This window comes from Nannobrachium achirus (assembly GCF_963921795.1).
Source record: "Nannobrachium achirus genome assembly, chromosome: 18".
NCBI lineage: Eukaryota > Metazoa > Chordata > Actinopteri > Myctophiformes > Myctophidae > Nannobrachium > Nannobrachium achirus.
In genome coordinates, this window is record NC_137825.1 from 56,622,225 (window position 1) to 56,636,409 (window position 14,185).

The window sequence follows — 14,185 nt, forward strand, 5'->3', positions numbered from 1 at the left end:
CATATACTGTGTGCACAGTGCACATCCCATAACCCACACACTGCACATCATTTCGGAGCTCATATCTTTGAACGGGTAAGGGCTAGTGTTATTAACAGATAAAGAAGATAATTTGTAAAACAAAACCAATAAAAACATTGCAATTTTAATATCTGTTGATGGTGTCTGTTGATGGTGCTGCTGTGAAATATAGCATCACTTGGGGAAAACCCATATGCAGAAAAACATGGAATATTTCCACGCTAGACGCATACACTAGACGCCAGTGATCACTATAGTTGTCCATTGTTAGGCCAACTGACTGACCACTGCTAAATTTGATGAGATATCTTTGAAAGTGTCTCATCGAGTTGCATGGAAAAGCTTACTAAAACAAAGAAACTAATAATGATCATCATCAAATGGCAACTGAGGACCAGTTTAATATGCCAGTGGTTTTCAAAGTGGGTTCCCAGCTACATGATTGATAGTTATGAACCAAATGGACAGGTCTGTAACTTTGAGAGTGTACACATGGGTCCATTTGGTTCCATGTGTACTCTCAGTTATTGGGGGTCCATGTTCTAACACATACCTAAACTTTGGGGTCCTTCAAATTAAAACGTTTGAGAACCACTGATATGCAACACAGTTTTGTGCAATAGTCTCGCTTTGTCTCTCCAGTCTCCACTAAAGGGTCCTTGGGCTGAAAAACATTGAAGCACTCACTTCGATAAGGACGGAAAAAATGAATAAGCTTTAACAGATTTAACACACACATACTCAATTTGAACAAATCAAGAACACAACTTTATTGAATAAATACAGCGAAATAATGGAATGTGGGGGGGGGGGGGGGGGGGGACTATTGCATTAAATACAGATAAATAAATAATACTGTATAATCATAACAAATATATATTCACAAAGGATCACAACCTTTTTATTTAATAAATACTTGAACAGTAAATAAATAATGCAAACAAATTCCCAAACATTACAACTATTAAATTCACATGCAAAGATAACCAACAAATACTACGCCCTTTGCCAGTCAGAGCATCTTAACAATTAGAACACTGTCAAAAACAGTTTGGGGAAAAAACGATCTCCCTGTTGCAGCAGGTGAGGATTCTTGGGTCTGCCTGTTTTCGATGAAGGCTGCCTCACTTGCGCGACTATTGCAGCAGAGCAGACATGTGTAGTTTCACTTCACCAGGGTCAGCCATTGAGCAGGACAGAACTGTCGCTGCCACTCCTGTCCTCATCTTGCTAGACGGGAGGATCTAGAAAAGATGTAACCCATTTAGAACGGGAACAGATTATGGTGTATTGATATTTTATGCTTTAACTATTGAAAAACAGCAGATATACAAGCTCACAGCACGGCACCGAGTGCCGCACTGCGAGCTTGTAGATCTGCTATTTTTGAAAGATCTTGAAAATTAGAATTTTCTATAAGTGTCTTTTGAATCCTTCTAAGGTTTTTTGAAAAACTCATGTTTCTTTGTCAGCAATCTGGCCAGCCATCGTCAAAGAAAAGGTCCTTTTCACTTAACTGGAGCTCAGTTAGTCTGTTCTTGAGAGACTACTATGTCAGTGGTTCTCAGACCTTTTCATGTGAAGGACCCCCAAAATGATATGTATTTGGCCACAGACCCCCATTTCAAAATATTTAGTTCCAGGGACCCCCCAGAAGCAAAATTTTAGTTACAAACGTTCACTTTGAAAATACATATATTCACGACTGTTTCAAAAATAGCAGATCTACAAGCTCGCAGCGCGGCACTCGGTGCCGCGCTGTGAGCTTGTATATCTGCTATTTTTCACTGGTTAAAGCATTCAATAATTCTAGGCCTAAAATTATATTTGTTTAACTTATGATATATTTCTTGTGACAACATACGGCAGTAGAGCGCAAAAAGTATAATTACGGTAATTATGCATTTAGTTAAATGTACATTTATTCTAGCAATCAGACACCGAAGAACAGAAAGAGAGCAGAGTAGATGTACCCACCTTCACATATATTTTGCATCTCTCCAAAAGAAACTGCCATTTCAGTGCAGTCTGCTGCTCATCTGTCAAACCAGCAAACTCCTCAGGCTGAAACAGAAAAAAAAGGTTGCAAAACAAAAGACCATATCGTCACTGTCGGGCAGAAACCTTGTATCTCCAAGTTTCAAATGTGTACTTTTTTCACCAAGTAAAGCCCTGCTTCATCATAACAAGGCTGTCGCACAAGAGTAGTGAAAACAGCCGACCTACAAGCACACAACGCCTCGCGGAGCGAGGCGTTGTGTGCGTGTAGATCTGCTGTTTTCACTAGTTTAATTCATTTTAAAAATAATAAATACAAAACGAACGGTCTTTGACAAACGAGGTTTCCACCCGACAACGACGATATGCGTGTGTGGGTATATACTGTATACATATAGAGAGAGAGACAGACAGAGCAATCACTCCTATCAGATGTTCACTGACAGTGCAGCCAAGTGTCTTGTCAGCAACAGGGCTTTTGAGGGCGCAGGCGTGGAGGGTGCCAGTGTGGTCCGTGATGTCCACCATCATGTCGAACCCTGTGGTGACAGACAGGGGCTGCTCCCTTCCTGGACACATGGAGTTACTGCAGCTCTGCGTCTCCTCGTTCACATGGTATTTACACCTGGAGCTGGAAGTCAATTCGTTCAAATTAATGAAATGACACAACAATTTTGTCTATCGCTAACCTCTGTCCACTCTCTCAGACTAACTGTGGTTCGGCACCCAAACTTGGGTCAAGGGGGCGAGGAGCTCAATCGTCTGAGGTTTTTGGACAAGGTTGACGCCCCCTCGCGGCTTGGGAGCTTTTGGCTACGCTCCCTTCATGGCAGGGAACATTGAGTGTAGCAACATTTTTATAAAATACCAACATTTACATGTCGCCCACTTCCACTGTGCTTTCTGGGGAGACGCGCATTTAACATAGAATGACAGACAAATGAAACGCAGTAGGCCTACTTTGCAGGTAAAAAAAGGGGGAAAATACCAAAGAAGAGTTTATTTTTTTATTTACAAATTGCCCGCTTGGCTACCACTGCTTTCCGCAGAGAAGTGAATTTAACATAGAATGACAGACGAATAAAACGCAGTACTATGCAGGAAAAAAGGGGGGGAAATACCAAAGAAGTGTTTATTCTTTTTTATTTTCATGTCGCCCGCTACCACTGTGCTTTCAGGGGAGACACGCTTGACACAAGAGGTCTCCCACTCTCCCTCTCCCTTCTGCATCGCGAGCCTAGGGGGGGGGGGGTCAACCTTGTCCAAAACCTCAGCCGATTGAGCTCCTCGCGGTCAAGGGCAATGCACAATGCTTACAGCCAAAGTAACAAACAGACTGCATTGAGTAATCAATGTTGTTTTTGATGGATGTACGGATAAGGGAAAGAAAAGGCCTCCAGCCTTTCACTTAATATGGATAATCTTACCACCTAGTCCTTATGACTTTGGAGACAGAAGAGTCCAGGTTCATCTTGGAGATGAAGCTGTATGTGATGCCAAAGGAAGCATCAGAGTTCTCCTGGGCTCTCTGCTTCAGCTGACTCACTGTGTACACGTCACTAATAGAATCCACTGGGGAGAGAATAGAGACTCACTGTGTACACGTCACTGATAGAATCCACTGGGGAGAGAATAGAGACTCACTGTGTACACGTCACTGATAGAATCCACTGGGGAGAGAATAGAGACAGTGTCTGATGCCTTTGTAGCAGTCAAATACTCAAGTCTATACAGGCTAAAAGTTGTAGTCAAGCAGGGACGTGCTGGCCATTGGGAAAAGCGGGACAACTCCCGAACGGCCGGTTCATTCCCGGCCGGTCCAGGCCGTCCATTAGGAAAAAATGTAACTGTTTGCACAAAAGTAAAAATTAAACTGTTTGCACAAAAGTAGTGAAAACAGCCGATCTACAAGCACACAACGCCTCGCGGTGCGAGGCGTTGTGTGCTTGTAGATCTGCTGTTTTCATTAGTTTAAATCATTTTTTAAATGATAAATACAAAACAAACGGTTTTGGACATACAAGGTTTCCACCCGACAACGACGAAATATAACTCATGTAATTGGCCCACTGGCTTGTCACTTGTCATGATCTGAAATGGCAAATCTTTGAGTAGCAGCAGCTACTATATCTCTCTCTATAGCGCGCAATGAGGGCCTCTCCAATTCTTTTTCCCGGGCTGAATCAGGGGCCCAGCAAGTCCCTGTAGTCAAGGATTTGTCACATGCACATACATAGTACATAGTACATAGTACATAGTAGTACATAGTACATACAGAGTCACCTTTCTAAGTTCAAATCTTATGACATGTGGTTAGAAACTATCCATGAGCTTGCTAAATCGGGACCTGATACTCAGGTTCTGTTTGCCAGAAGGTAGCAGGGGGAAGACAAGGAACTATCCATTATTACTGGGAACCACCTGCTCTTCTGGGTATAGACCGTTTTCAGAGCTCTGCCATGTACAGTAGCTGTAGTGTCGGCACACAGCCACACACACACACATAGGTGCCGCTTGACACCGCAGTTAATGGTTGCCGCTCTGAGAAATCAGTCTATAGAGGTCTTGCGTGGCTGACAGCTCAGTTCCGGTGCTGAGATGTGCCACGCTGTTATGACCACCCTCTGTGTGGCCTTACGGTCGTCAGTGTAATTTAAATGAGTGTTTATTATAACCTACAAGGCACATCTTCTGGCTTGTCATCTTCATCCAAAGCCCCGGACTCTGACGCATTTTTAGCGTAGGTAAACAGCAGGCTGGCCTCTTTGGTGTCTGAAACCAGGTTAGGAAATGGTTAAAAGTGATGAATACTTTTTTAAATGTATTTAGATAAAAAGAAAACACTGAAATATATATATTTTTTTTTTTTCTTTTTTGCTGCACCACCCGTAAGGCATAGGATCAGGCTGCAGCATGTTGTGAGCTTGTAGATCTGTTATTTTTGTCACGTCGGGTACGCATTGGGCTGCAATAACGCAGCCCGTTCGGCAAAGAACGACTTACAGTATGTTACATATTTTGTGTAATGTTATACATGTTTTGGAAAATATCTTTTATTAAAAAAATCAATAGCCAAAAATATGCATAGTCAAATATTTTTCCAGGACCCTTGATAAATTCCAAACCTTTTACTGGACTGGAAAATGTTTTTTCTAACTTAGAAATATTTCCAAAAATATCATGACCATATATAGGGACCCTTTAACTACTGTACAGTACATCTTATGTGTTAGTAGATCTGTATTGGTCTCTTACCGGGATTGACGGTGACGATGGTTTTGCAGCTAACGGTTGCTGCCATGCAGCTGCGAAAGCTGTCAAACCCAATCTTAGCATCTGCTATGAACAGGACTTTTGAGTAAAGGGGAAAGGGAGCATGAATGTGAGTTATCTTAAACATAAACACACAAAAGAAAATCTATATCAAATTTCTATTTCCCTGTTGCTCTTTTTGAAAAGAGATTGCCATCTTAATAAGACACGACAGAAAGAAATGAATCCAGGTTAACTTAAAATTCACTTTGTGACTGAGGGAGCATGAAAGGCTCTGTTAACCTACCCGTCTCCCTCGGTATCAGCGTCTGTATGAGCTGAATGGCTTCTCTGTCCCAGCTGTGTGTGATACAAAGGTCAAGGAGTCACTCCGGGGGGAAAGAACACGGTGAAAATCAAACACATGTGGAGAACAGGGGTTCGGGCAGCTGAACTTTAAGCTTAGTGTCACCAAAATAGACCGGACGCAACAGTAGTCTTAAGTCTAGTGGAAACCAATCCAAAGGGGGTCTCTCTACAGCAGGGGTCTTCAACGTTTTCAGGCCAAGGACCCCTTAGCTGAGAGAGAGATGAAGGGAAAGTCCCTATCTGGCGAAGCCCGAACTGGCGAACAGGGGAAATGTCCCCTACCGTAGCGATCTGGCGAAAAAACAGTCATCGTTTTATTGTCTTAAACATGGCTCTGTTTTAAGGCATTTTTCGTAGTTATTGAGTGCTTGCGCATTGGTCTCGCCTGTTGCCCGTGGCGTTATTGTAAATGACGCCGCAGCTCCAGGCGGAGCCGCTCGGTTGTCCACGACACTGCAAGCGGCGCGAAGGCCAGCGGACCTTGGGCCAGGGCTGCGCGGCCGGCGGAGCGCCGCGCGAGTTACGAAGCCGTGGTGAATGCAATCGTTATATTTATGCCCAGGCCGTAAGGCCTGGGCAAGCGCACGATAAACGCCCTGTCCAGAAGGATTAAACGAAAAAGACGAAAAATATGCAGAAGGTTTTTTTTTTCCCTTTTTTTTCGCCAGATCGCTACGGTAGGGGACATTTCCCCTGTTCGCCAGTTCGGGCTTCGCCAAAAAGGTACGTGCCCGAGATGAAGCAGGGACCCCCGGATTTCATATAGTTTCATCGTTTGACAGCACAATCATCAGTGAATTTTGGATTCATGTCAATTTGTGTTATCAGCTATGTAACCACTTAAACCATCAATACTTAATTAACTTGACTTTTCACTCTGTACTTAGTGTGCTCTTTCTTCCCCTCTACACCAAACCTCTTTGCCGAAATTAGCCGATCTACAAGCTCACAACGCCTCGTAGCGCAAGGCGTTGTGAGCTTGTAGATCTGCTATTTTTTGCTAAAGTTCTCAGAATATGGACGCTAGGGTTCAAGTGGTTTATATAAAAAAGGATAAAAAAAAGTTTCTATCACGCATAGATTTGAAGGACCCCCTGTAGTAACTCTGAGGACCCCCTAGGGGTCCCGGACCCCCTGTTGAAGACCCCTGGTCTACAGATTGATCCAATGATCCAAACTAAGCCTGTAAATAATGGTAATGTTAAGTGTAAGTACTCTCACACACCTAAAAGATTAAAGGGAAATCGATCCAATGTGGCGATATTTAAAGATTGATGTCACTGAGATACACGACCAGGAGTTACAATGCTCACACACCCAACGTCTAGACATGACCTAGACCTGCTCTATCTAAAGTCCAATGTCAGCAATTTCACTATTTAAATAATGATAACATCACTGCAGGTTGCAGTATGCTGACACACCTATTATATGGGAATGTGATCCCATGGCAAATGGAGAGAGTATACTGTAGCAAACAAATATTAACACGACCCTTTCCAAACGAACAGTCATTAGTCATTCTAAGACTGATTCATGTAGTCTATTTCTGTACCCAGGGGCGTCACACCAAATTCTGGGCCCTGGGTACAAGGATTCACTGCGGGCGCCCCATGAATGTTAACTATTGAAAAATAGCAGATATACAAGCTCACAGCGCGGCACCGAGTGCCGCGCTGCGAGCTTGTATATCTGCTATTTTTGAAAAATCGTGAAAATGTGTGCAAGAAACCTATGTCAAGGACCCCCAAGATGATATGTATTTGGCCACGGACCCCGATCTCAAAATATTTAGTTCCAGGGACCCCCAGAAGCAAAATCTGAGTTAGAAATGTTCGCTTAAAAAAATACATATATTCAAAGATTTTCACACATTTCCACAACTTTTCAAAAATAGCAGATCTACAAGCTCGCAGCGCGGCACTCGGTGCCGCGCTGTGAGCTTGTATATCTGCTATTTTTCAATAGATAAAGTTATTAGGGCCCCTCCACCTTGGGCCCTGGTTACTCAGTCCCACTTTCCTACCCCTTGTGACGCCCCTGTCTGTACCTATTAATGGATACTGTATACTCTTGTTCAACATTATATCTTAGCAGGCTATTATGGTTCTGTCCTTTGTTAATCCTGCACTTGCTGAGACAAATTCCCAGACTGATAAATGCACAAAATGCATGTTAGGGGCACACGAGCTGGAGCTGATCTCGCAGCACTGCTCAGTGGGTCCTGCTCCTATTAGTTAGGATGCGCCAAATACAGATGATGAATTTCTCCACAGAGATCAATAAAGTATTACTTAACTCAGGGTTCCCACACATTTTTAACAATTTATTTCTAAAACCTTTCCAGAATATTTAACCCAATTTCCAGGACTATATAACAATAATTTAGCTCAATAACGAGTCACTTACTCCTATGCGCAATGCCCAAAGACAGGTAGTGTATGCCATGGTTCTCAACCTTTTCAGGCAGTGACCCCGAAATCATATCTGAACTGGGGACCCCGCCACCCTGACGACAAGAGTTGAGGAATTTTGTATAACACGGTTTTATTGTGAAAATAGCAGATCTACATGCTCACAACGCCTCGCAACTTCTGCTATTTTCACAATTTCTGCCTCTAATATTTGACAATTTGGCCAATGTTTAATTTGTCATTTCAGAGGCATTAACAAAATCAATAACCAAAGACAATGCATAGCTATTTTTTCAAGGACCTTCCAGGACCCTTGATCAATTCCAAAACCTTTCCAGTACTGGAAAAATATTTTTCTAATTTCAAAATATTTCCAGGAATTTCATGACCGTGGGATAACCCTGTTAACTCTTTCTCAAAGTGAATTCCAGGGACTCTGTGGGTTCCTTTAGGGGGGTCTAAATTGACCCATACAAGTCTGTAACTCTGACCGTGTACAAATGGAACCCGTTGATACACCGTCAGAGTTAAGGGGAGACCTTGAAAGTGTGAGAAACGCTGACTTTACTAAATGTAATCGATAAAACCTCTGAATCAGGAACTGGTATACTAGTCAGAGCGTTTCAGGCAAAAATCGTGCACTTTATGAAAGAAGCATGAAATGTGGCACACAGTTAGAACATCCCATATGGACAATTTTTGGCTATAGGGGCATCGCAGATTTGTCTTGGGAAACTTGTGGGAGCCAATCAAAGTTGCTCTCATAGACTTTACTATAACAGAAAAATAATACAAAAAATAAATATGCTTTAAGTAGCTTGTGAGTGGTCAAACTAGTGTTTTTCGGGATTCTGAATCCAATGCAAGCATTTGTTTTGCACAAAAAACATTCCTTTCCGAGAACCGGCCGCCACAAAACTTTGAAAAGTGATGACTCATCACTAAACCATAGTTATATGGGGTCCGTTTTTAGCCCAAGGAATGTTTTTCCTGCAAAACAAATGTTTGCATTGGATTCAGAATCCTGAAAAACCCCTAGTTTGACCCCTCACATGCTACTTAAAGCATATTTATTTTTTGTATTATTTTACTCTATAGTAAAGTCTATGAGTGCCCAACTTTAATTGGCTCCCACAAGTTTCCCAAGACAAATCTGCGTTGCCCCTATAGCCAAAAATGTTCCATATGGCATGTTCTAACTGTGCCAAATTTCATGCTTCTTTCATAAAGTGCACGATTCCATCAAAATACTGCCCGAAACGCCTGGACTATACATTGTTTGTGTTACCCACCAGACTAAGGAGAAGGAAGTGACAGAATCATCAAAGAGCTTCACCTCCAGCCTCTGACCCTTACGTCCGTCTGAGGTGGTGAAATGCTTGGGCTCTGCAAACTGAAAGCAATGAACAGAAACATTTGTTCTTATCGCCACGTCTTCCCTTCCTGTAAAGAAGTGGAGCAGCTACATTCAGGGACATGCTGGGCCCTTGATTCAGCCCGGGAAAACCAGTTGGAGAGGCCCTCATTGTGCGCTATAGAGAGAGATAGCTGCTGCTACTCAAAGATTTGGGACAAAGTGACAAGCCAGTGGGCCAATTACATGAGTTATATTTCATCGTTGTCGGGTGGAAAACTTGTATGTCCAAAAGCGTTTGTTAAGTATTTATCATTTTAAAAAATGATATAAACTAGTGAAAACAGCCGATCTACAAGCGCACAACGCCTCGCACCGCGAGGCGTTGTGTGCTTGTAGATCGGCTGTTTTCACTACTTTTGTGCAAACAGTTTAATTTTTACTTTTGTGCAAACAGTTACATTTCTTCCTAATGGCCGGCCTGGACCGGACGGAAATGAACCGGCCGTTCGGGAGTTGTCCCGCTTTTCCCAATGGCCAGCATGTCCCTGGCTACATTATATTATGTGCAGGATCTGGCCTCTGCCCGGAAAGCCTGACTTCTGTCTTTAAAAGCCATTATGTTAACTCTATCTTAATAGAATTTTGTTCTTTCTTTCTTTTTCATTAGCTGAGCCCCACCCAGATGCAACCCTCTGGTCACAAGCTCCTCGCATTCATGCTTAAAAGTTGATAGTAACTTCAATAAAACTTCACACAATCGAATATCCACTGAGCATTTTTCGGGCTATTAGACATCTCAAATACGCCTAAATGGCTTGGCTAAAACCGGTTTATAACTGGTCTAAAACTGAACGTTTTTAGACGGCTAAACTTAGATTGAATTAGATGTTTTTTAAAAGTCTATATATAGACCTTCTATAATAATATTATAGCCGTTACAATAACGTTGTTTCAACATCTAATCTAATCTTAGCCGTCTAAGAATCTTCACTTTTAGACCAGTTATACCCAATTTTAGACTGATGTCTAATAGCTCAACTATGGCTCACTAGGTACAGTATATACAGTACCTCATTCCTATTATGTTGACCTACCGATTTCAATGCGGCCAGTATATTTATCAAGTTTCCATCCAAGCTCTGTCCATTGGCCACTATGTCTCCTAGAGAGTAGAAGTCCCTGGGGTCTTTCACCGGCAGGTTTAGTAAAGGCAGCAGGCTGTCGACGGTGTCCATGTCAGCACACAGTAACAGCCGGGAGTGGGCCTCTGTCATCAACAACTTATAGGGGCTGAGACAGGGGAGGATAGAGTAGATCATGGTCACCAGTCCAGCTGCGCTTTTATTATGCTGTCATGCCAGGTGTTTCACAAGCTACTTGATAGCTGTCGACAAGTAGTCTAGAGTGAACACAATTCTGACCAACACAGCAACTTTCAACACTGCGAAAACAGTGTTGAAAGTTGAATCGGGGGTACAATGGCTTGATGACATAGGTGCTGAACATATCATTATAAGCACATAAACAAACAGTTCTTACCTTGGCGTTGTGGGGTTGTATCTTTCATCTTTCTCCGGGTCTTTATTGGCCACCAGAGGATTTTCAATGATGACTGAAAAAGGAGAGCAAGAGCCAATATTGTGCATTTAGAATGAGTAACTATAGCAAGACATATGTTGCTCAATATTGCTTCAGAAGATAGATGAATTATATTAACAAACTATGGCAACAATATATAATGCAAAATGCCGCTGTACATGAAAATAAAACATTTCAAATCATCACTTTCAATAGAGAAATTCTTGAATCCACACCACAGTCTCCAATAGTGAAGCTACTGGACAGCAGGTTGATGTATGCCTCGTTACCCCAAGATGCCACATTGATGAAATAGTCTGGTGAGTCTTTGATGGTGAAGCCGAAAGTGAATCTGTCATAACCAATATCTGAAAATAAACGTGCGTGAGTGTAGCTTGTGCAGAAAGAAAGAAAGAAAGAAAGAAAGAAAGAAAGAAAGAAAGAAAGAAAGAAAGAAAGAAAGAAATAAAAAGAAAGAAAGACAGACAGACAGACAGAATTCAATTCTTAGACTTGCCATAAGAGAGAGAACCAGAAAGAAGAACATTCAAAATATTAAGATAATAAGTGGGTCTTAGTTTGGCTAAAATAAATGTTAGTTAATATTCCTGCCAGTAGGGAGCGGTAGTGTACAAGACATTGGTTGAAGTAGCCTACTCAAGAATATTTCTTAGTAGAGGAGAGGGTATCTAGCAACATTACACTATAAATATGAATTGAAGCTTAACTTTTCTTGTCAGGAAAACTCCTGATGTCGGTTTTCCCAATGATGACACCAACCATCCTCTGAAAAACAAATGCACACATTTTGGTCAAAGAATTCCATGTGGGTAGCAGTGGTGTAAAGTAAAGTACATTTACTCTAGTACTGTACTCAAGTACACTTTTGACTTTTGAGGTATTTGTACTTGAGTATTTCCAATTTCCAATACTTTTACTTTTACCACTATTTATTTGAAAACTTTAGTTACTAGTTACTTACTGCTTAGATTCTATACAAAACATACATTAACCACTTGTCTTCAACCATATACATTTTGGCCATTTGAAAATAGCGGCTCTACAAGCTCACAATGCATTGCAATGCGATGCATTGTGAGCTTGTAGATCTGCTGATATTTTCAAAAGATTTTCTCTTTTTTCTTTTTTTACATTTTAGACATTTGAAAACACTGTTGAAATGGGACATTCTGCATGAGTACTTTTACTTTTGTACTTTTTTGTTTATTTTGATACCAATACTTTGGTACTGAAGTACATTTTGAATTACAGACATTTACTATGTATTTCTATATTCCAGTATTGATACTTTTACTTGAGTAAAACATTTTAGTAGCCTACTTTTTCCACCACTGGTGTAGGCCTAAATAGCATGTTAACACCTGCAACTTAATCATCTTTGGTATCACACCTGCACTTGTCTTCATCCTAGTCTAGATTAAGCCTGAACTAACAAAAGGAAGGGGGAAAAAACATAATATGTAGGCCTGACTATTGTAACCTCGTGTAGAAGCTTTCAGAAGAAGCCAGCTGTGATTAGAAATTGAAAACATATCAGGCTACCTCGACTGTTTACACTTTACACTACAGTCAGAGTGTGTGTGTGTGTGTGTGTGTGTGTGTGTGTGCGTGCGCGTGCGTGCGTGCGTGCGCGTGTGTGTGTGTGTGTGTGTGTGTGTGTGTGTGTGTGTGTGTGTGTGCGCGTGCGTGTGTGGTGCACACATGTTTCTTCATGTTTCTTCAAGGTTGAAGTGAACAATATCAATAGCCTTCTACTCACCAGATGTGAAGCGTTGGGATGCAATTCAGAGATGGCCACATAGTGCTGCTGCCCTGCCATTTATGTTGTTGTCTCGGCCCAAACCTTTTGATAAAAATGTCATAATCGTAATTAACTTTAGAAGAACATGTAGGCCTATCTATAGAGAATTTTAGGATACAGTTTATGTGCCACTGTGACGATTACCTAGCTCTGGTCCATCGCGTCTCCTCCCGGAAACGCTCTGACAGACCCGTCGGGAAATGGCTAGACTCGAGATTGTTGGCCCCATCCGAGCGCTCAACATCAGTCAAAATAAACAAAACTGTTTCACTACTCACCAAACCAAAGGTAGTTTTGCGTTGTTGAAAGTATATTCTCCGCGGTGGTGAACCCCTCAGCACCCCACCTACTCTGTAAAATACATTATTTTTGGCATGAAATAAAGTACATCCAACTCGACCGCCGCTTATTTCCGGGTTGTGAACCATTGTATCTGCGGTGGCCGCTAGGTGGCCTGAGGTGTGTGCGTTTTATTTCATGACAAAAATAATGTATTTTACAGAGTATGTGGGGTGCTGAGAGGTTTACCACCGCGGAGAATAGACTTTCAACAACGCAAAACTAGCTTTGGTTTGGTGAGTAGTGAAGTAGTTTAGTTTATTTTGACTGATGTTGAGCGCTCGGAGGGGCCGACAATCTCGAGTCTAGCCATTTCCCGACGGGTCTGTCAGAGCGTCTCGATGGACCAGAGCTGACGATAACCTAGCTGTCTCACCTGAACTCAGACGACTTTGCAGTCTCACCCCTTGAAAGCTTTCGGCTATGGAGTTGTAATAACTCGGATAAAACACGGTATATTCTGTATCAATAGAGTTTAAACTCTTATAACTATTCGTTTTGGAAAGGTATTTTATGATATTTGGTTAAATGGCGACTCTCCTTTAGTCCTTTTCTTTGTGGTCGCCGTTCGCGCCAAACTGTCCCTCCCCACGGTGGCGTCAGTTCAGCAAAAGCTAAGGTATGGCAACATGAGTCAAGACTCCAGTCATGTCGCCATACCTTATAGCAACAGGCACGATGAAAAGTAGCCTACATTTATTATTTCCCCCTAGCTGTAGCCAAGGTATGGCAGCTGCCATACCCAATCGACGCCTCTGCCTCCTCAGCTGACAGTGCGCGTCTGCGCGAGCAGTCGCATGAACTATACTTCGTCGCACGATGGCGTCGCGCGCTGAAAATAGCCAATCAACAATTTTACGAAACGTTTGCTGATGAGCACTTTAGTGGTCTAGCTCTGTGGCTCTCAAACTTTCTCATGTCAAGGACCCCCAAATTGACACTTATTAACCCACGGATCCCCCCATTTGAATAGAATTGCCAGGGAACCCCATAAGAGAAGATCTTTATGGCTCTAGCAGTGGTTCTCAACCATTT

General features: G+C 42.1%; 1 protein-coding gene and 1 long non-coding RNA gene across 2 annotated transcripts in view; one reads left to right on the forward strand and one right to left on the reverse strand.

The window, feature by feature from the left end:
• Positions 1–14,185, forward strand: part of LOC308303313 — a 468,570-nt gene that overhangs the window by 30,733 nt on the left and 423,652 nt on the right. The gene's annotated exons all lie outside the window — the stretch shown is intronic.
• Positions 1,158–13,607, reverse strand: meiob (meiosis specific with OB-fold; the record flags this gene model as incomplete). The annotated part of the gene is made up of 14 exons (XM_080747122.1): positions 13,527–13,607; positions 12,770–12,853; positions 11,718–11,775; positions 11,226–11,357; positions 10,951–11,023; positions 10,506–10,701; positions 9,347–9,447; positions 5,579–5,631; positions 5,275–5,370; positions 4,699–4,791; positions 3,447–3,591; positions 2,464–2,650; positions 1,999–2,085; positions 1,158–1,265 (listed from the first exon to the last, which is right to left on the reverse strand). The coding sequence occupies exons 2-14, from the start codon at positions 12,827–12,829 to the stop codon at positions 1,158–1,160; spliced, it is 1,389 nt and encodes a 462-aa protein (XP_080603248.1). The 5' UTR covers positions 12,830–12,853; positions 13,527–13,607.